The sequence below is a fragment of the Orbicella franksi genome, chromosome 10, assembly GCF_964199315.1.
Source record: "Orbicella franksi chromosome 10, jaOrbFran1.1, whole genome shotgun sequence".
NCBI lineage: Eukaryota > Metazoa > Cnidaria > Anthozoa > Scleractinia > Merulinidae > Orbicella > Orbicella franksi.
This window is the reverse complement of record NC_138154.1, coordinates 17,301,868-17,324,581: the sequence shown is the minus strand read 5'-3', so window position 1 is coordinate 17,324,581 and position 22,714 is coordinate 17,301,868. Positions and strand designations below refer to the sequence as shown.

Sequence of the window (22,714 nt, the reverse complement as noted above, 5' to 3'; positions counted from 1 at the left end):
ACTGCGAACTGTAACTTTGTCATAGATACCTCGAATTTCCCTACTAAATTCCCACTCTGGGCCCAAAAATTACAAAATGCCTCGCTTTTAAATTCAAAAATAGAGTAATTTATAGACTTCAGTGGCCGATCTAGATGAGGGAGAAGAGGGGAGGAGCCGGCGGATCCAACCTGGCCTCTTTTTTCAAAAACGTTAGGGTCCCGAGGACACTTCCTTATTTTTTCACGAAAAGGACCACTTCACATCTGAATCAGTATTAACAAAAAAGGACTACCTATCTTACTAAAATTTGGGCGAGTGAAACGAAAATACTTTTGTAATGGAAAGCTAGCAGAGTAAAGAAGCTGCTACTTCAGTTGTGAGAAGGATGAGCAAGTGAACAGATTCAACCTTTGCAAAGAGAAGAACATGTGAAAGCTTAAACTGGCACTGCGCTGGTGCGTTGCCGCTTTCGACAAAAAGCTCTTGTAAGAAAAATAGATCAGGTCCGAATCAAAGTAGGTTGGCCCTGCAGAGGAAGAGAACATTTAACGCAAAAGGAAGGCGGGTCGAGCATTCCATCAAAAACATCAAGTTTACTGCCAAAGCAACGTTCTACTGAAGTCACATTACTTCCTTTTCCATGCTGGATTTCGCGTGAGGGTGGAAGATAAGAGTAGTTAATTGTGGTCCACAACTGCATGTAGAGTGCCTGAGAAAAACATCAACGTGGAAAAAAAGAGAGACAAACCGGACGGACATAGCTTTAGTAAGAAATAAAAGAATGAGTGTAGAGGAGTATTGAGCGTTCACCAGGGACCAGTCACCATGGTGCATCGTGGTAGTGGCCCTTTTAAGGGCCATGAATATTCAGACAATTCTTGTCCTTAACGTTGGAAGCAAGGTGACGGGCATAAAGAAGGAATTGATGTGAGCATGAATTACTTACAAGATTTAAGTCTTGTCCGTTGTTTTTAACTTGGCTTTCTATTAGTGGAATGAGTAAGGTACTGGCGCCTAAAAGTAGCAGCAGTAGTAACATACTAAAAATTATTGTCTCGAACAGCCACTATTTTCCTTATTTACTGCTAAAAGTTTCACGTTATTTGAACGCAGGCTCCACAAGTCGCCTTCAATTTACACAACATTTCTCCTAAACTTCAGCACATGACATATATAGACAGATTGAAGAAAAGAAAAGCATGAAGCCTCCAGTCTCCCAGGCCAGAACAGGAGTCTAAGAATTGAACGATGCCATAACCACAAGACAAAATTTAAGAACAGATTTGATAAAATACCAGTAAGAAAACAAAATTAGAATACTTCTTCTGACCTGCACTTCCAGGAACATCGCAGTCTGTTTGTGTTGATTTGCAGGTGAATGAAGTTTGTCTCTCCTTTAGTACAGGACTGCTTCCATTTAGGCTATGACTGTGGGCTCGTGTTCTTGTCTGCCCGACATGCATACTTGAGGCTTGGGTAGTTAGTGTTTCGTCTTTCATGAGAAACTGGTAAATCTTAAAGGAAATTTGTGGTATTTATTACACCTTTGTTTTAATACTAACTCACACTGCTGTGAGTTTAGTTGCAGCCTTCGTTCCGTAAATTAAATGGTGCACGAAGATAGTATTATCTTTCTGTAACATAACAAATGTTTGGTGGGTGGTAGTGGGTTTGGTAGTGACCTAGAACTAAATGAATCTGGTAAGATGCCGAGCAATTATCTTTTAATGCTTGTGGAAATAGAATGCCATGTCCAAAGACATAGCACGACGACATCACCCTACTCGACGGAGGCCTTATGTTCCTAGCAACAGCTTTCTAAATTCTCCACGATGTACAAATCTTGACACTGAGATAGTGACAAGCTAATTGTCACATTACCGCGCCTCTCTCACCTCAAGATCTCATAACTCAGGAGGAATTTTTAATTTTTTAACGTCTTTACTTCGTACCTTTGGTACAAACACCAGTAACAGCGTCGCAGTGGTGCACACGATCAGGCACAGTGACGAAATGGCATATGGAGCTTCATAATACATGGATCCATCCAGGGCAATAGCCACAATAGCACCAATGATGGACAACACGACCACGTTATAAACCGACATCCCGATATACCTGGAGTCATTCAGGGCCGGAATCGTAACATTACGTGTCTCCCAGGCCAAGAAAAGACCAAATAGCAGAAGGATGCCTTTGTAGGCGAATAAGACGCCAAGGAAATACCTTTTGTATTGACACGTGCACTGGTATAACGCGGGAATGATGATGATGTCTTGTTCCTTTCGGATCTGTAGGTGAACAAGTGAAGTTCGTTATTCTCTGCATACCCTTCAAGTAAGTTCCGTTCCCTAGAAAGCCCCTTTCTCCTACGTTTCCTGAACTCGCACCCTCCCTCGACACTGGCGCTACGAACGCAATCTGAGCTTGGTGTTCTCGTTTTCAGTACTTTCTTTCTGGCTTCAGAAGCTCGTAAAAAGTCATGCAATATTTAGAAAGAGCTGACATGAAGATCTTTCATACCAAGCTACTGAGATAAAATGTTACTTTGCGGAATAAGCTAAATGTCTCAAACAACAATGTTCGCCTTTTGCAGTACAATTACAAAAGGCGATCTTACGGCTATTCAGTCGAGCTTAGAAGTTCGCAAAGGACTCACCATTTCTTTAAATGTCAGTATTTCGGCAACGAGCGGATCAATTGCAATCCAGCATGACAAGAACACCACATCAACAGCTAGCAAGCCTGCCACAATAACAAGCAGGTGAAGATCCTTGATGGCCTGAGATGAAAAAAAAAAAAGCAAGGTGTCAGAAGTTGCTCCTCCTAAGCCAAATTCAGTCTTGAACAACAAGGCAGAAATATTTGTGTTCCAGATGCCTTATCCTCCACATGCGGTGATCAGTCATTGTCTATCTGGACTTTTACTTTCTATTCTATTCTATTGAGCCATTAAGCAATGCTTAAATAAGTATGCATTAAACTTTAAATGGAATTTGACTTGCACTTCTTAAATTCTCATGGAGTGTATTGTTTTGTTTGCCTAGTGTGCACTTATTTCGTTACTTCTCACCATTTTCTTGAGAGTCTTGGCAGCTGTAAATATCTTGTGAACTCGCCAAGTTTTGCTAAACATGGCACCAAATGATAGAGAAAATCCAATAGAAAGCACTGAAGTTCTAGCCTGTTGATATATAAAGGGTTTTCATATTGTAATTGGTATAAACGTTTGGATAGTTAACTAAACAAAATCGCCTACATCAGGTGATAACGCGGGTGCCATTTCTAAATCAAGATCTTCAATACAGAGGGTAAGAACTAGGTAAGCTTATAGACGAAATAGACGTGCAAAAAAACGTTGACTCATCGTGATTAGGACGCAAACGGGACAAAGAAAGAAGCCGGGTAGAATTGCTTAATTAGTTTGAGATATCGCTTCATTTTTTGCCTGTCTACTCCATCTCAGTCATTTGACAAATAGAAGTGATGCCTGAACACCATAAGTCATCATTTCTTTACATGCATGGGTGTGTAGTAACTTGTTTTTGTATTCTGCTGTGGTTTAAATCTAAATTTGTGTCGGTATTGTTTTGGCTGAGACCCTAATTGGCTAAAACAATTCTTGTATCAAGATCCACCAATTTAACTGGAACAAATATTGTTTCTTTTCCCGCCAATTAATGGGAAGAAACAAAACTGCGACTTGGTCTTGGTGACTCACTTTCAAACATCGTTTGCACATTTTTGTCCAATGATTGATCTATTGGATTATATGCGGCATTTGTACATGACTGGTCAAAGTAATTACTTTCGTTTTTAGCTTGACAACAGTCAACAGAAATCTTACTATAACAAATCGCAGAACTATATCTTACATTACAGTTGTTTCCGTATTCTTTTAAGTTGAGGAACCTCGCATCCAAACCAAACAAAACGACTGAGGCGTAACAAAGTATACATCCCAGAATAATTATATTATTAAGCTTCGGTGATGACATCTTGATAATTCTAGAAAAAGAAACGAGCTGGATTAACTTTGCTGTTGGAATTTTTATGTCGGACCAGAATTAGCCTCTCTTTATTCCTTGTTAGAACTATGTAAGAATTCTAAACGTCAGCCTAGCGGGCATATTTGAAGGACTAGCGGAAGAATTTTTTTAAAAAAACCGGAGGGAAGCCTATAGAGTACGGCCAGCAAGGGGGCAGAACACAGGTTTTCGGTCTCGTTTGATGCATTCTTTGTACTCGGAGCACCTTCAATCTGTCAGTTGGCCCCTCTTTTTTCATAGTATTTCGCCCGCAGCAGCCAACGTGTTTAGCTAAACCAGTGAACGCAAACATTTAAACTTAGCTGAAAGAAATAGAGGCGAAGAAATTGAAATTGAAATTGAAATTTAACTGAACCTTGTAAAAATGATGTGCACGTGACGTCTTTACTCTGAAAATTACATGGGGAGTATTTTTCCAGCTTTTTTATCTCACTGATTTTTAATTTGGTAGATTTTTTTCTGACCAAATCTCTTTATCTTATGCATCTGTTACAATAACGCTCTTACCTGTTCTTTCCATTGCTGATGTTAAAATACAGAAAACTTGCCGAACAGATGATTCCGACAGCTGCCATAAGCCACATGATAATTATAAGAGGCAATGGGACCATCATAAACTCCAGATTTTCGACTGTGTGATCCCTGGGCGGTTTATTATCTGAAAAATAATAGTGATAGTTCAGCTAAGTACATGGTGGTTCCTCTTCACCTTCACTCTTTACCTGCGGAGGCGAAGTGGCCTCGTGGTTAGTGCTCCCGCCTCCGGATCAAGTGGTCCCTGGCCAGGGACATTGTGTTGTGTTCTTGGGCAAAACACTTTACTCTGACAGTGCCTCTCCCCTCCCAGGGATATAAATGGGTGCCGTTGAATTTGATGCTGGGGGTAACCCTGCGATGCACTAGTATCCCATCCAGGGAGGAGTACAAATACTCGCTTCATGCTACAGAAACCGGAGATAAGGGCCGGCCTGATGGGTCACTTGCCTCTTATAATGCAGACTTTACCCTTTTACCTACTCTCCACCTAGTTTGTTTATTATTGAAAAACAAAGGAAATTCCGCACAAATTTAATTTTAACTGATAGCCTTTTGAGGAAGAGCAGAAGATATCAGATGTAAAAATTCCAAGGCTTATTACCTCTTGAGTTAAAGATAGGACATAAGAAAGATTATTACCTGGCCATATCTCATCTCGCTGGGAGGGAAATATGTGGAGCTCGTCTGAGAAGGTGAAGTGCTGACCGATTCTGGTCTCATTTCCTGAAACATAAATAAGCAATTTTAAAATCTCAATACTGCTGAACAATTTTTTTTCTGGAATCTTATTGCAGGCCACACAGTCTTGTTTACTTCAGGCCCTTGTACTAAACTGACACGTGCATAAGGCGCTTTAGTAGCTACTCAGCTGTATTTTTTTTTTGAAATACGCGAATCTGATTGGTTGTCTCATTGTTTTCTATTCGCTGATAGGCAACGATCGGGCGCACTGATCTTGAAACTAAAACGATTCTTAATATTAGTCTTAAACTGTAGGTTAGGGGTTGTCATCCTTAAGGATATCTACTAAAACAATTAGATTACTCGCCTTCGTTTTCTATTAGCGATAGTCAACGAGGCGCTGTTCGCTCATAGCATACTCGGGCTCGTAGTCTACGCCAGTTTGTTACGTTATGGTACCCACCTCCTCTATTTTGTTTGACGAGAACTGTTCCTACGCGTTCTCTATTTTTGTCAAACCGAACAGGGCCCTGTCAAAATAAACATTAAAATAAAATTTTAAAAAAAATCACGATTTTCGCCTTTTAACATTACCTCGCAAATAGATTCCTCTTTTGGAATTAATTACGACATGATCACTTGGAGAAATATTGTAATTAAAAAACTTTTTATTTTAATCAGACATCAACTGCAAATCTTTTTTTTTTTTTTCGCGTTTGTCATGAATTAAGTGTTAATAATTTCCATGAGTAAATGGCATTCTCGGAAATCTACCTTTGAATATCTCCATTTTCCTCATTTTTCTTACTTACTGTGATTCCTTCAAAGTTTGTGTTCCTTATCCACTTTTTGATCAGGAGAACCTCCTCGTATGTCCGCTTGTTAAGTCTCTCATACGTCAATCCATCGGCCATGGTAGCATTCAGTGTCAGTGCAATCACCCATGCCACATCAAACGCGTATGCAGAGTCCTTTCTGAGTCTTGTGTCGTTATTTAACCTGACCATTTCACTCCAGAAGCTTTCCGCAGTCTGCAAAATCATCGGAAATGAAAACCGGTTTGTTAGATCCGATGGTCGTTCAGCAAATAGATCTTTAATCTTTAATCATTATTTATACACGGTAAAAATTACATCAGGTAGAAAAAATTACATAATAATGACTAAAAATCCAAATCCTAACATTATATTAACTTGGATTATTATGCCACTTAAGAAAAATCCTGGTTTCCATGAATGCTGTGTTTAAAAATTATTGTAGAGAAGGCGTTTAAATTTGTCCAATGAACCAAACTCTCTAATGTTACAGGGTAAGCTGTTCCAAAGGGTAGCGCCGCTGTAACTAAACCTATTTTTCATGTAGTTTGTTCTCGGAAAGGGAACAACAAGTTTGTTTACCGAGTCCCTCAGAGAATAGCTTGATTCATTTCGCTTTATAAATAGATGACAATGACCGTTCACCTTTCTAGTGTACGAACCTAACCAGGCAGGGGTTTGCGTCTTTGCGGATTTTTTGCAAGTTCCTATATTCAAGGTTTTGGAAGCAGGTTAATTTGTCTGACGTTTACAGCCACCAGCACCAAATTAAATTATTCTCCCAGTGTATATTGTAGGCAAAAAGCTGGGACCAATAAAGGTTGATAGTTTTGTTAGTAGGGAACTCAGTTGGGATGTGTTGTTGGCTAGACTCCATCAGGAAATGCGGTCTAGGATATGGAGCTCTTCCAGGGTTCTTGTGTAGTGGTCTTGGGCAACATTCATACCGTCACGTACAGTATCCCTCACCACCCGGGACATTAATAGATACCAGTGAGCTATTAGGAAAACATGCCTAAGTACTGGGACTAGCATGGGATGGAGTTACTTTTCATCTAGAAGGTAGAGCAATAGAAGTAGTTGCTTCATACTAGAGGTTCATGCTACACAAGCCGAAGCTAAGTGCTGGCCGTTAACGGTAGTTGAGAACCACAGGGCTTATGAGGACTTCCCATTTTACCATTTTGGTGGCAAGGATTTAAGCTTCAATGCTCATTATTTTTAGTAACTTACCATTCCAGACAGTGTCTTTTGATTTTCCTGGCGGATGTCTAGCTTCATAGTTGATATGTAACGTTCGGCTGCTTCTTTCAGTTGGTTACTTGTACAGTCTACAGACCCTTTCAGCTTGGAATCTCCGGGAAAAATTTGACCTGGCCTAATCACGCCAAATATTATCCAGGCATAGTTCGATCCGAACATCTTCTTTTTAAAGGCCTATCATTACAATAACAAGTACTGGTTAAAAGTAATATAGGTCATTTACAAACTGGTAAATTAAAAGGCCGGAAGCAGTGCCTTTCTTACATATTTAGACCACTGCTGAAGTCATAAACAGTTCTTTCTTAAGTTTGCTCATACACACACACACTTTCATGGGCTTTCTTCCCAAAGCAACAATATAACAAGTTACTAATCTGAAAACTTGAAAGGTCTACCGTCAATCATTGGCTTAAGCTGCACATGCTACTTCATACAATTACTTTTTGTCTTAAGAGCAAATTCCGCAAAAATCAAACAAAATCAAATTTCTTCGGCAAGGTTAGAAAACTCAAATTCGCTCGTCTTTTGCATATAGCTAGCCCCTAACAAGAGTGCAAAAAGGCTGTAGTTTTTTTCCTTGAAATAGTTTTGTCTTTCCGAGAAAAGCGACATTTACGATTTAACTTTCAGACTCAATTTCATGCAATTTAGCGAGTCCCAACTGGGCTGAAAATCGGCTGAAATTCGACCATTTTCATTCGATTCGCATTTCGCAACTATTGAGCGCAGAAAAGTTGTAATACAACCAGCTTATTGCAGAACTTTCCTTGTCTAAAAAAGTACGATTTCAAGAATATTAGATTAATCTAATTATTTAGCAGTAAACAAAACCAGACTGTTCTCCAATATTGAGTAAGTCAGTCGGTGAAAAGGATTGTCATTTTGACCATGTGGCATGTCTCGGAATTCCAAAAGATTTTAGATGATAACTATGCTAGGATAGGTCTTTCAATATATTTAAAGTTCAGTTTGGGCAAATGATTAGGCACTCTTCAAAAAATTATTCAAAATCGTTCACAAAATACACAAAATCACGCCAGCAGCTTCCGAGTGCGGGACCAAAAGTATCATCATCGTATCGGCGTATTACTTCAGTTCGAAACGTTAGCATTACCAAGCAGTATAAATGACATACACATAATAATAGCATGTTCACGATGAGTGTACCACGTGGCCATTTCAAATTTTGATGTTGTTATTCAAAATGTATTCTGAAATTCGCCTGAATTCACTTTTGCCTTCTGTTATAATCTTGCCTCGATTCCGTGTTGACTTTCTGTCTTTTGCATTCTGCAATTATCTTGCCTCGATTCCATATTTATGTTCTGTCTTTTGCATTCTGCGATTATCTTGCCTCGATTCCGTGTTGGCTTTCTGTCTTTTGCCTTCTGTAATTATCTTGCCTCGATTCCATGCTTATTTTCTGGGTTTTGGATCAGTGTACCAGGTGGCCATTGCAATATATTCTATGTCCAAATTGGCCGGTTATATGCTGAAATTCTAATTTATTAATTGTTATTTTGTAGTCATGAAGTTTGATATTTGTGCCCGTATTTTGAGTTTCTTCGGATCGTCTTGCCTATCAAGCAATGATGTTATTACATCATTATCGTGATTGCTTCGTCTTCTTATCTTACTGTTATCTTTTTCTGTTATTTCTTATTCCGTACTAGTGACTCCCTTAGGTAAAGTCCCGTGATTTTATTTATTCCTTTTTTTTTCTTTATATTGTACTTGTAATTGGTGGGTGAATAGATTGTTACTACTCGACGGTGGTTTGTTTTCGGTCCTCTTCATCTTGATTTCGTATTTTTCATTCCTCATTTTGCAAGTATGTTGCCTCGATCCCAGTGCAAAGTGGGGACGAGGTTGCTCGAGAGGAGACTGAACCTGAGATCACGTGCTCATAAATAGGGCGGGCATTTTTGAAAAGAAAATTGGCCCAAAATGAATCTAGACGAAATCGTTGAAGAGGAGTTCATACGAGACCTCGTTAAAAGGAAGTTATCCTACCAAGCTATAAGTGAAAGACTTCAAGCACTCTATCCTGGTAGGTTTAGCGTGTTTAGCTGGAGTTTTTAACGCCGGTTTATTCAGGTCTTGATTTATCAGTTTGAACCAATTAAACGTGTAATGTTATGTTTATGTCAGCTCTTTGTTTTGATTGATAGAAGCACGGGGACTTAGTTCAAGAAGTATCAGAAGATACTGTAAGAAGAGAAACATAAATGTTTCAGCTTTACGCTGGGTTTCAGAGGAATGTCTGGAGGAAATGGTCGTAAGAAACATCGAACAGGTACCCGTATATTTACGTACTTATTCGGTTTACAATGCTTTAACCCAACAACAAAGATTAACACGGACCTCATGCGATTTGCGCTACGAATTTGTCTTACTTCTTCCCCGTACATTAGCTATGTTATCCCTCATCCCCTCCCCATCTTCCCTCCCCACTCACACCCCTCATGCCCTTAACTTGCTTTAGCCCTCACCCCCTACCCTTCACAACTTATCCCAAATAGTGTGTATTTCGATCCACAGTATGGACATACATATGGGCGACGCATGATGCAGGGCATCCTTCGATATCAGCTGGAACAAGGTTCACGCGGTCGTGAAATCAGTCAGCGGCGAATATCAAGTATGCTGAGAATAGTTGCTCCCAGCGCCCACAACGAAAGGGCACATGACCTACTAGATAGAACAAATCCAGTTCCATACTATGCACCATATTTTGGCTATAAGTTGCATATGGACCAAAATGAGAAGTTAGCCCAAGAGTTTGGGGTCACCCACGTCCATGCTCTGGATGGCTGTAGTAGGATGGTCCTTGGATTCATTACAATACCTAAAAAGAACCCTGTGCTTATCTACCAATATCTATTTCGGTAGGTGCTCCTTTTAGACCTTCTTCAGATCAAAACATGTCCTAAAGATTAACTTATCAGATCTGAATTATTTTCACCAACAATTTTATGATCCAATCTCTCAAAAACTAAAAACAATTCAAAATTATAGCTCTCCCTATCATTGGATTGTACCCTCCCCTTCTGCATCTGGAAGATATACATGTATGAATTTTACATCTCTTTGTATAAATCCAAAAATAATTATGAGGTATCCAAAAAGTAAACCCAACATTAAAAAGACTTCTTCATGATCAGGTAGTCTTGCAGTACTTCATAAGTGACTGGGCCTGGGTTATAATTTATTGGAGAGATCTTTCATTTTCTTTCAAAGCTTTTTAAAAGCTCATGCTGGATTGGTTGGTAACTCAACTGGGGGTGATATTGTTTCGCATGATTTCCTTTTAACAATCCTCCTCGCTGACTAGTTTTCATTTTATCTAATACAGGCCTCTTCTGCTTCAGTTTGGGTTATTTGATCAGGTGCGTGTTGATCATGGCACAGAGTTCTGTCTCTGCATCTTTGTACAGGAGCTACTCAAGAATAGACGTCATGATAACAGCAGGGCCCCTTGGAGGCAAACAACATCCACCAAGAATTACAGGGCAGAGAGGCTTTGGCCAGAGGAAAATTCCAGAGTAAACTATCCGCTTAAAAAGGCACTCTGCATTATAAAAGAGCAAGAGATCTTCAACATGGAAGATCCTATGGTTAGTTTTGCTGTATCCTGGCTGACCATAAATGTCAGCAAAGTGGGATCTGAAAACTTTGCTAATTCTTGGAACCATCACCGAATTCCAGGTGAGTGGTGGTATTTCATGTCAGAAAGTCATGCACTTTGAACTTCACTGAAACCACAAGTAACCATAACAATACAGCATTGTTATCTACAGAAGTATTTGGCTCAAAATGTGTTTCAAACAAATAAGCAGCTAGAGTGAAAGGGTACATTATAGCCACATTACGCGTTGTGGCTCGAGCATCAATGTGGAATGTAGCAATTCATTGGTATATTCTGAATGTATTTAATGGCTTACACACTAGAAAACATTTCCTTCTCATTTACAGGACCCAAAGGATGTATACCCATTGAGAAAATGAGAGGGACAAATCAGGCTGTGCCATTGGAACCACATTTGATTCCTACAACTCAAGAGGCTGTACGAATGTATGAAGAACAAGGCGGAAGGCTGAATACTGACCCCAGCATTGGTTATGATCCAATCGCATGCTATGATCACCTTCAAGAGTCAAGGGAGCATTTATTTCTTTCTCGAAACTCCTCTTTTGCAAGCATATTTTGTGATGTTGTTCATGACAGGATTGACACATTTGTTACTGCAATTAAAAGTTTTATTGAAATAACAGAATTCCTTGCCCAAACAGAGACCACTTCATAACTGGAGAACTAAAACATTAACTACAAGTTGAACTGCAATCAAAAAGAAAATATAAACTTTTTTCCATAAAGTAAGAGTAACTGATAATTAGTAATTTCAGTCAATGCCTGGCACACACAAGTTAATCAACAAAGGCATTAAAACTCCAAATGTTGTTCCAGGCTTATCTGCATATCCTAATGAAATATCAACAAACTATTATAAGCTATCAGTAACAGATGTATAGAAATTAAAGAATTTCGTTGTCCACATCTTCCTCATCCTGCACATCAATCTTTGCTTCCCGTAAGGCTGAAGTAACAGAAAAGTCAGGAATCCCTAAGATTCCAGCTAGTCCACTGACTTTCAGTGGCTTCCTCAGTTGTGGATCAGGCAGGCTAACCCTGCACAGAGGGCAATCCTCTATTTTGGATGCACATAAAAGACAGCCTATTAGCTGGCCACAGCCAGTCACACAAAAATACATTACTGCAGCACTGGTTTGTTGGCAGATGACACAGGTAAACACCTGCTTAAGCTTTTTAACTTCCTTGTTTGATTCTATATTATCTTTAATTTCAAGGAACATACTCTTTATCTCAGACATGTCTCCTGTTTAAGCCTATGGAGGTTAAAAAGAATAAAAAAATGCATCTTAGAGAATTAGTTTGGATTTTTAATATTTTTGCACTGAATTTTAGAAATTACATTAGGCTTCAAATAGAAATAAAACGATTTCAGAAGCTGCCATTTTAATCACATTTCTCTCGATTTTTCTTAATTGTATTTCTAATTCATGTGCTCAAGAGTTGGAGATGTGGTCGTGTGACCTAAAGAAATCCTGAAAAGTATGTTTGAATTTTTTTTTTACTAATGACTATTTTTATTAAACTCAGAATATTATAAAGATACACCTACATGTATGATTCCTTGAAGAATACTTACAGAGTTCTGTGAGAAGAAATGATGTTGTTCTTCAGGAACTGTTCCCTGCCTTGCTTCATCTTCCCCCCCCCCCCCCCCCTCATCAAGAGTGTAAAGACCAGTGTTAAGAGCTTGCCAGACTCCTGGTTTCCACTTTTTGAATGTATGCTGTGATATCACACGAAATGTTCGCTGAGATGTCCAAAACTGTTCTTCTGCATAGGTGAGAAAAACTTTTCAGAGTATGCAACTTTTTGCACCAAAATTAAAATAGCTATTGACAAATAAACACGGTCACACCAATTCTTTATGTAAATAGTTAGCAATGCAGCTTGATAAGGTTATGGCAAGGAACCAATGCACATTTTCAGTAGTTGGCAGTGACATGTGGCCTGCAGAACACCTACGTATGATGATGATATATGCATGATTTTTTGAGCAATAAAGAGCAGTACTAGCAGACCTGGGTGAAAGGGGATACTACTACTACTACACCACCACCACCAACAACACCATCACCACCAAAGACAGGGATAGAAGCACCAAAAAATAATGTCAAGAAGCAGGAATCATGGGTCGAGGGAGTGAGTTCAAACTGCCCTGTCATTTCTTTTCCTGTCATTAGAGAGCCATAGAGAAAAACTCAAGCCACAGCATTGCCCCAAACACTGACAGCTTTTTCTCACTTTGTTAAATAGTGAAATACAGTTTTAGTTTAAATTAGTTCCTGTCCGTGAAAGGAAACTTTATTTTTCTACCTACAATACCCTGGTTCACTGGCAAGAACAAAACCAAAACTCCCTTCAGTGTCATTGCACCACAAGATAAGTCCATTGTGACTGTAAGGGTGCAAATGAAACAAAACTGAAGAACTTACTTCTTGTCTCAGAGGAATCCATGATAGGTTGCCCCCTTGCATCCACCACTACCAGTCTTACCACCTCTCCTTGATCCTGCAGCTCTTGTTCCACAGCGCTACAGATGATTGGTACAGACAACTGACCAAACTTCTCAGAGACTTCACTCAAATTGATTGAAATTGGGAAGACTGTCACCATTTGGCCCTCATCATCAACAGATGAAAAAGTGAAGTCCTTCACAAGGCTCGCTGTTTTCTTTTTCTTGTTCTTGATAAAAGCAAGACCCGGTGCTGGTCTTTTCCCAAAGCCAGCACCCATCCCTGATGGTCCTGCAGGAACAAATTTACTTCCGCTTGGGGTTGGTTTGCGAGGGAATGAGGGAGTGCTGTAGCTAGCAATAACAAAAGACAACAGTCAGACATATGTAATATACACAACTTTATTTCAACTCAGATTTAAGAGTAGCACATGAACATTATATCGTCGAGAAAATAAATGAATAAATAAATGAATGAAATACACAAAAGTACATTGATGATGTCTGTGAATTATGTGAATAAGTAAACTAAGAAACAACACTGGATGATATTATATCAGAAATTAGAGCTAAATAAATATTACTCTTTAAAAAAAGATAAACATGTAGCTGTTAGCTGTCCTTGATTGAGCAGTTAACATGTTCTACAATTTCGGAGCAGAAAATTTAAAGGAATGTTTTTCATAAAATGTCAAACGCCCGTACTTGATTACCTAGCGCATAAAGGTCGAGAAGAAAGCTCGAGAGGAAGGGATAATGAACGATACGGAAACAAAATTACTTAATACGTACCGAAAGCCAAAGGTAGAGGGCGCAAATTCTTCCTCGTCTTGATATTCTTCAGCACTAAATGCGATGACAGTGGCATTCGTTATCCCGGGTGGTAATAAGAACTTCCCATTTGACGAAGGCCATATATTCTCAATTTTGCCATTTCTACTCACTTTTAAGTGTAAACCGTTCTCGTGGACATTAAGAAATCGAGCTATCGTTGATTTGTAAAGGCTTGACGCCGTTAAACCGACTGTTTTTCCTTCGAAATCCAGCGAGACAAGATCCGCCATGCTGTTTAACCCGCCTTTTTAGTCACGTGACATTTTCCCGCCAAAAGAGTATGCGAGGTTGAAAAAATAACCAAGCTGGGTATGGAATTGAGGCAACAGAAGGCAGAATACGAACAACGGAATTGAATTCTTAATTAGGTAAATAAAATAGACATGGAATTGAGGTAACATAATTACAGAAAACAGAATACCAAAAACGGAATTAGGTAAACAAATTAGACCTGGAATCGAGGCAACAAAATTACAGAAGTCCAGAATAGTCTTCCAAAACGGAAAATTAGACATGGAATCGAGGCAACATAATTACAGAAGGCGGAATATGGAAAACGGAATGGACATGGAATCAGGGCAACATAATTACAGAAGGCAGAATACGAATAACGGAATACTGCCGTTAGGTACACAAATTAGACATGAATGGAGTTGAGGCAACACAATTACACAGTGCAAACTTCACGGATGGTACAAAAGCAATGAAATCTAAACAATATTGTTTTTAGAAATCAGAAATGGCCAAATGTAACGATTGTGCAATATGAAATCGAAGAAGGAAACGTATACTAAGAATGAAGGCGTCAAATATCCGCATGGCATCATATAACTGAAGGAACTTAATCGCAAAAATAGAAAAAAAAAAAGGAAATCTGTGATGGCCATTACCGAATAAAGACAACAGTCTGCCCATCGCAACAAAGTGATAACAACTTTAAGAATGTCAATAAATATAATAAGAAATTAAAAGGGATAAACAAGGACGAAATATTTAAATCGATAAATGGCCATGTGTGACACTTATTGTTCACCTACCTCGGTCTGTAATATCCTGAATCTTACAAACTGATTCTTTCCCTGCGTATAATTTTCAGCGGCGTTCTTTTCAGTATTCATATGATATCCGACTTTGAAGAAAAACAGTCACTGCCAAGTCCCATGTATGTATCATCCATCTGTGTTATTTGTGTCGTTTGATTAGGCCAGTAGTAACTGCTAAAGCGTCATTCCACGTTCGACTTTCGGGTTTCCATTTTGAAGACGTTTGAAAGTCCTCCATTTTGACCGAAGATGTGTTATCCGAGACCCGTGCGTTACAACATATTTTACATGGGGGTGAGGGTCGGGATTTCAGAGCTTTTAACAGAGTTATTTTTCTTTGTTTGAATTTTAAGCCACAAGGACCTGGTTCGTGTGTAGAATTTTATCGCTTTACCTAAGAAAGGAGCCCCTGAACTGGAACTAACATCGAGATATTGGAAAAATTCTAACGCTTTTTCTTTCGGAATTTAATTCCTATTCTACCCTTACCCTGTGCGAAAAGACATTTGCTGGACAATATGCAAATAAGAGACGCGGAGCATCGAAGATGGCGGCTTATTTGTTACTGCTAATTACTGGGGATTTCTGCCTGATAGCAGGTTGAACGATTGTACCAAACAACAAAACGGAAAATGTAGGAACATTTACATTGGAACTTGGTAATATTGAGCGATTTGGGGAATTCAAATCACCAGACGAATGCGTACAGGTTATGCAATCCTAATGGAACACCGTTGAAATGGCAGGATAGGAATGTTGTTTGACAGTCAAGACATGATAAGCCAGCTGAGGTAGACATATATATGTTGGTTTATGCTTAAGTCGAGCTGATATTCCTGTGATATTTCGAATTGAAGTGATTTAATGACAAAAACAATGGTACTACTTTTGGTCACGCATTCCACTGCTGGCGTGATTTCAGTTTTTTTTGTGTATGATTTGAATAATGTTTTGACGAGTGCCTAATCATTTGCCCAAACTAGGCTTTACATATATTGAAAGACCTATCCTAGCATAGTTAGAATCTAGAATCTTTTGGAATTCCGAGATATGGCACATAGTCAAAATGACAATTGTTTTCACCGACTGACGAACTGATCGTTGGAGAACACTTTGGTTTTGTTTACCGCTAAATAGTTAGATAAATCCAATATTCTTGAGACTGGGCTTTTTTGGACAAGGAATAGTTCTGCATTAAGTCGGTTGTATTACAACTTTTCTGTGCTCAATAGTTGCGAAATGCGAATCGAATGAAAATGGTCAATTTTCAGCCCAGTTAGAACTCGTTAGATTGATGTCTGGACGTGAAACCGATAATGTCCTCGGAATGTCCTCGGAAATACCAAGACATTTGAAGAAAAAAACTACATAGCGTTTTTACTATTAGGAAGGCCTACTTATATGCAATAGTAGGGCAAATTCTATTTTTCAAGCCTTACAGAACTGTTTTTGATCCTTGTGTACATTTGCTCTTAATTATGATTAATTAACTCAAAAACCTGCTCCAGTATTTTCGAGAACTCACCTCACAGAACACGTTTCTGGCACCGAGGTAATCGAACTCACCAATTATGATCCTAGCGTCCAGTGACTGATAGCAAAAGAAAGAAATGTCAAGAGTTACATAAAGCCGAAATTCTGTGATACAAGGTCTTCTGCAAGTCAGTCATTTGTCGGAAAGGTAGGGCAGTATAAAACACCCTGACTTTAAGCGAGGGGCTTCTAAATATAATAAAATGACAGCACACAATGCTACGAATGCCAGTGACAAAATGTAGTTAATTTGTAACGAGAACAGGTAACAGTTTGTTTCTCTTTTTGTCGACTCAAATGTGGAATTGCTTTGTTGTTTGGTGTGGACCTGGTGTTGGGCTCAATGTTGAGCGTTGATCTGTTTGGAAGTTCAATTTAATGTGAGTTGAATTTTGTTTACTTTGTAATTCTCGAAGTCGACTGACCTCTTGCAGCTTTAAGCAATAGTTTGTGACCATCAAGATGGCCTTGTGATTCAGCGTTAAGCGATGGTTTATATCCATCAAGATGGTCTTGTAATTCAAGGTTGTTCAAAGTCTAGGTTACCCACACATGGAGTTTGTAAATGTTAAGTGGAGTTTGTCTTCGAGTTCCTATGGCAGCCATACTTGAGAATTCTTGCCGACCTTTGGCTCGGACCTTCATCGGAGTTCCAGTTTTATCATTTAGCTCTTTAAACTTAGTATTTTTTCATTCAGCGTGTGTTCTTTAGTTTGAATATCCGTGTACGCAGATTGACCTCTTCAAGGAGACGTTTTAAAAGTAGTGTGCAGTATCCTTCAAGGTCATACCATTCACAACTGACTGAAAAGTGCCTAAAATTGAGGTATTCTACTATGTAACGTTCAGGAAGTGAATTAATCAGCAGAACGTGTAGCAGTCCAAAGGGTATAATAAAAAGAAAAGGAAAGAAAAGAAGAACACTCTCTGTTTCCCCTCGTAGAGGAGGGTTGCCACTACATATGTGTTAGCATGGAAAACAGTTATTTTCATGGAATATCTATGCGCTAGAAATATGTTAAACGTACTAATTCTGATTAAGTGATGGGTTTAATTGGAGTCTTTGGAATGCGTAGGAGTTTGATCGTGTAATCTGCCGTGACACCACAAAACAAAAACCAAACAAAACAAACATTTTTACCTTAAGTTTATCCATTTGAAAACTGAGGTCGCCTCGCTTCTCGAATCCTTCCACTGCAATGATGCTGATGTTGTTCTTTTCCAGTTCAGTTTTAAGCTTATCTACTGTCTGTGAAAATGGGAGTAGATCAATTTTGAGAAAACGCAAACGTTTGGTAAGCTTGCTTGTTAATACTCACGAGATGATAACAGATTTGGCTAAAAATTAAACTTTTTGTATTTGCGTAGTTAACTAAACTGAAGCTTAAAATGGACTTGATACAACTAAACAATTTTATACAAGCATCTTTCGATGTGTCATTTCAACTCAAACTTTTTTCATTTCATTTCATTCTCAAGTATGTCAAGAACTCTATTACTTAGTAAAGAATGTTGAGTAAGATAACTATTGGAAGAAAAAATACTTAATTTAACAAGCCTTAGAAAGACTGTACCGGCGAAAAGAACTCGGGATCGTATTCGTGAAGAATAGCAACTCTTTTCCAGCCGTAGTGTTTGATGAAGGCCACCTTTGCTTTGCTGTATGACGTCGATGACGGGGCGGCTCGATAAGTGTTGGGATAGGTTAACGGATTTTCAAATTTAGGTGAGCCTGACGAGTAAGAAACCTGTGGAAAACGAAACGAACGTTATACATTTCTTGTTCTTTGTAAAACATGTGGAGTGTCGATTTGTTGATACTCAGATTTGAGCCTACCTAGGGAAGTGTTCATTTGATTGTCGAGAGTAATTCGCATTTACTTTGGTTTTGCGGTACCCACCTTATGCAATTAGTTTTAAAACCTCTCAGCAATTTTCAACCAACCACACATTTTCTCGGGGTTCTCTGGTACCTGCTTCACGTATTGATTTTTGCTCTAGATTGTCTCTATCCTTTTTTGTATGGTCAAAGTGATCACTTTGGTTTTGGTTTCAACAGTCATTGAAAACTGCTCTATGTGCATGTCTTGCTATGATACAGTATTTCTATTTCTAGCAACGCAACCAATGACTAGTCCAGAGGGAAACATAATTCACTGGTTTCGTGAAGGACATTCTATCATCCGCTTTGCTATTCTGGCCAGTTTGTGGTCATTTTCGTGGTCTAAGAGTATTTAACGCGATTGCAACATTTGCCTAAAAATTAGTCCCAACTAAAAAGACCCACAAGAGCATTTAAACACTTGGTTGCATTTGAATCACATGTTAATTTTAAGGTTTTATCCAAACAACATTTTTTCGTTCCAGTTTAATTTACCTTTGTATCCGCATTTTCTTGCTAATTAACTTAGCTTGCAGCATAAAATATTAAACTGAAGAGCCACACCTGAACTAGCTCCCACAATGGGGCAGCCTCCGCTACGGGCTCTAAAGCCTTTGTACTTGAAGGTCCAAGTAATATAACAGGTTTTTCTTTCTTGTTCAGGAGATTAAAGAGTGCCTTTGTGGCGTATGCACCACTGTCCTGTGAAATAGTAAGTGATTTACAGTGTCAGTAATACAGAGCTTTATTCAAAATCTTGTGCAACTTTATCTACAGGTTTGTCTAACTCGTTGGAATGATATCATGGAAACGTTCTCTTGGCCCAATTCCCTGAAATTTTCTGACTTTCATCTCACAGTCAGAGCCAACCATTCAAGCCTCTAAACCTTCTGCTCAGTGCTAATGCAACCGAGTCAGGAGAACATGTTATTCAAACAGGAACGATAATTATCAGTAATTAAGGGAACTTGATGTACTTTTCACGACTTCTCTTCTAAAGTTAATAGTTGCAAAATTTACGAAAAGGAGAGAGTGTTACCGCTTGAAAGTTTCATAAGGCTCGCACAGGCCATACGTGTCACGTCTTTATTGAAACTTTTACTATGGCGCAAACCTCATTACGTTAAGTTTAGTATATAAAAGACAGAGTTGACGCCGAGATTTGATCCAAACAACCGTGTACCATCTCTGTTTAGAATAGGATTGTTCGATATGATTGGCTGGCAAGGAGACCTCCGTTTATTATTCGTACTTAAATTAACTAGCAGTCACTACAGATCTACCGACTATGAAGCAATGTTTGTGCCATATAAATCCTAGTACACACCCTAAACTTCTTCGTGTATTACCTCATCTGAGGTAACGGAAGGTTGCCGTTTAAAAAATCAGTCATTTTCACGAGGGCAGTTATGTATCATAAAGACTCGGATAAGGAGAGAAGGTGGTATAATTTAAAATGGGCAAACAAAAGTTAGGACTAAAAGGGCCAAATATCTCTGTTCATTGTTAATCGTTTTCATTGCAATACCAGGAAATAAAACTTGGATCCAAGGCAATTTTGGACACTGAGACTGTGTAAAGTCCATGAGACTGAGACTGTGTAAAGTCCACGTTAGAATATATTTTATCGCAAGTGAGAAAAGCTAACCGTGCAGATTCCTATCGGACGGAATCATGCAAACGCTGAATGCGATATGCTTACTCAAATCCAATGGCCCATGTTATAGTTTTGCGCTTAGTGATCAGGCCTTTGACAAGAAGCGAGGCTCGAATTTACTCGGCTATGAAACAAACCTCGTGAATTTCGAAATGTAAATTATTCCGTTTTCATGCTAAGTAGTTTCTAATCTATATCATCACAAGGTCAACTCAAACCTCACTTTCAAGCAGAGGCCTAATTAACTTTCACAGATTTTGAAATGATTTATTTATCTAGATGTATTTTAGTTTCTCGTTATAACATTATTGATTGCCTGTGAGGCTCTTGGTTTCTTGTTCTCATCTTGGTGGACAAACCGAGATAAATAAACTATTTCTATTTGAGTTTTTGGCTAGTTCCATATACATGTCACTTGAGTTTCAAAGGATTGGTTGTGGGACAATGTTCCTAAGTGTTCCTTATGTGAAACAACAGGTGGTTTTCTTCCATTCATTTCTGTCGGTTAATGGATTGATCCGTCAATATTTCTGATAATTAAAAGAAATGGCAATTAAAGAAAGTTTCTTCTTCAAACAACAAACAGGTTGCTCAAATGTAAGGTTGACAAAATCTTCCTAGACTCATTAATAATTCATCAAGTTAAAACAAAGAAAATCACAACCATGAGGGACGTTTGGATACCCTGTCTTAATTAGCATAGATTTTGACGATTTTACTTCTCCGTTTACTCCTTAGTTTTTGTTTCGATTGAGGCAGTGTTTCATCTGCTACCCAAAAACCTCTAATTTCGCCAAAAATACTTCGCTGCGCTTCGTATTTTCAGCTCTGTTCTCGGTGTTTGGATATCTCGATGAAACACTGTCTCTCGTGTTTGATATATTACATTAGCAGGAAATAGCATCTTAACCTTTTAAGGATGTTTTAATCCCCGCGTTTTAAGACAAATAAACATTCTCTAACTGTTTACTTTACTGATAGGACTTGAGAGACTTCGCATCGTTGTCAAAAAAAAGATCAGTCTGCTTTTTTGGTCTTGACGCAATCTTATTGCTTGGTACACCGAAACATGAAGGAGGAATAAACTTCCGACTTTGTGAGAGCTTAAAAAATTAAATGAATCCATCTAGGACTTTTAAGATCTTTTATAATCCTGGAACATCTTATGCTAATGTTCTGTAAAGACAGCTGCAAAGAATCGATCTGCAAACCAGGCTTGTAAGGGTCAAACTTATACACCGGAAAACTCTTGGACATAATTTCAACTGATTTTTCTGAAAACACATAAGTGCCCTACTCTGCATCATTTAGAACACTTATGTTTTCTTAATTGAGGCTCTCGGATGGATATTTTATATCCTGCTTCTCACACAGTGACATTAAGAAAATGAAATCAACACAACACGACCATGTCAAGCTGGATGAAAACGGAGAAACTTTTTCATATGCTTGATCACCTATTATTTGTACCTCCTACATGGTTGCATATGATAAGGAAGATAACAGAGGTTTTCTATTTGTTTGCTTTAGCGAAGAAGGTATATGTTACAGGTAACTACCAAGAGTGCCCTTAAAAGATATATTGTAGTTTTGATTTTACTGTTTACTCAGCAAACTGCGGATAAAAATCCTCAGTTCAGTTGGAAAAAATTTAAGCTTCAAAGAGAGAACTAACAGATTAACAGATCTTTGAAAAGATCTTTTCATTTCAACCGGAACAACGTCACAACCATTCTTTGAACTAAATGGAAAACAAGAAATTCAATAAACAACACCGCTTATAGTTGAAACGAACGAAAATGAAAGCAATTTAAGTTTATAAAAAGTATTTTAAATGAAATCACGAGAACAAGATAATAGTTTCTTTATATTATTTATATGAAAAACATCATTAGATACGCTTTTCAACGTAAAGAGAAAAAAAATATGAACAACAGCGCCGACTTTAATTAATAACGGAACCAAATCTGTAAATATTTGAACCCGACTGTACTCTTGTACAAAGGTACACAATTATTCCTAAAATGTTTTATTTTTAAGAAATGTCTGCTAATTCATGTGGGATGCCTCTTGTTACCTTTCATGCGTAAAAATAATAAATTTCAAAGGCCAGAGCTAACGGAGGCTTTATTTCATTTTCTCGATTTTTTTTTTTTCAATTTGCTTCTCAACAGGAGGTGTTTATCCTTCAGATTTGGAAACAAAAGATACTGCATAGCGCGTCTGCAGAGGACCAATTTTGCTTGATTTAAGGCCAGGTGCTAAATTAGTCGTTGTCGGTTAAATTTTACTTGGCGCAATCGCTTTTTCATCGACAAAAGGTTCAGCGGG

General features: G+C 38.4%; 2 protein-coding genes across 7 annotated transcripts in view; one reads left to right on the top strand and one right to left on the bottom strand.

The window, feature by feature from the left end:
- Positions 1 to 22,714, bottom strand: part of LOC145499336 (gamma-aminobutyric acid type B receptor subunit 2-like) — a 36,299-nt gene that overhangs the window by 1,534 nt on the left and 12,051 nt on the right. For 4 of the 6 annotated variants that reach the window (XM_081478839.1, XM_081478841.1, XM_081478838.1 and 1 more), the window contains 14 exons: positions 19,291 to 19,428; positions 18,419 to 18,592; positions 17,986 to 18,093; positions 16,837 to 16,902; positions 7,298 to 7,501; positions 6,062 to 6,280; positions 5,713 to 5,779; positions 5,208 to 5,291; positions 4,539 to 4,689; positions 3,858 to 3,990; positions 3,056 to 3,166; positions 2,642 to 2,764; positions 1,935 to 2,273; positions 1,313 to 1,496 (listed from right to left, as the gene is read on the bottom strand). In XM_081478839.1, coding sequence (XP_081334965.1) covers positions 1,313 to 1,496; positions 1,935 to 2,273; positions 2,642 to 2,764; positions 3,056 to 3,166; positions 3,858 to 3,990; positions 4,539 to 4,689; positions 5,208 to 5,291; positions 5,713 to 5,779; positions 6,062 to 6,280; positions 7,298 to 7,501; positions 16,837 to 16,902; positions 17,986 to 18,093; positions 18,419 to 18,592; positions 19,291 to 19,428 — 2,101 coding nt within the window. Of the gene's footprint in view, positions 1 to 928; positions 997 to 1,312; positions 1,497 to 1,934; positions 2,274 to 2,641; positions 2,765 to 3,055; positions 3,167 to 3,857; positions 3,991 to 4,538; positions 4,690 to 5,207; positions 5,292 to 5,712; positions 5,780 to 6,061; positions 6,281 to 7,297; positions 7,502 to 16,836; positions 16,903 to 17,985; positions 18,094 to 18,418; positions 18,593 to 19,290; positions 19,429 to 22,714 lie in introns of all 6 variants that reach the window. The other 2 variants (XM_081478842.1, XM_081478843.1) reach the window with 2 other exon arrangements.
- LOC145500124 (uncharacterized) lies at positions 8,488 to 11,868 on the top strand. Its single transcript, XM_081479610.1, has 5 exons — positions 8,488 to 9,377; positions 9,499 to 9,623; positions 9,869 to 10,215; positions 10,683 to 11,035; positions 11,303 to 11,868. Exons 1-5 carry the CDS (start codon positions 9,275 to 9,277, stop codon positions 11,632 to 11,634), a joined length of 1,260 nt encoding a protein of 419 aa, XP_081335736.1. The 5' UTR covers positions 8,488 to 9,274; the 3' UTR covers positions 11,635 to 11,868.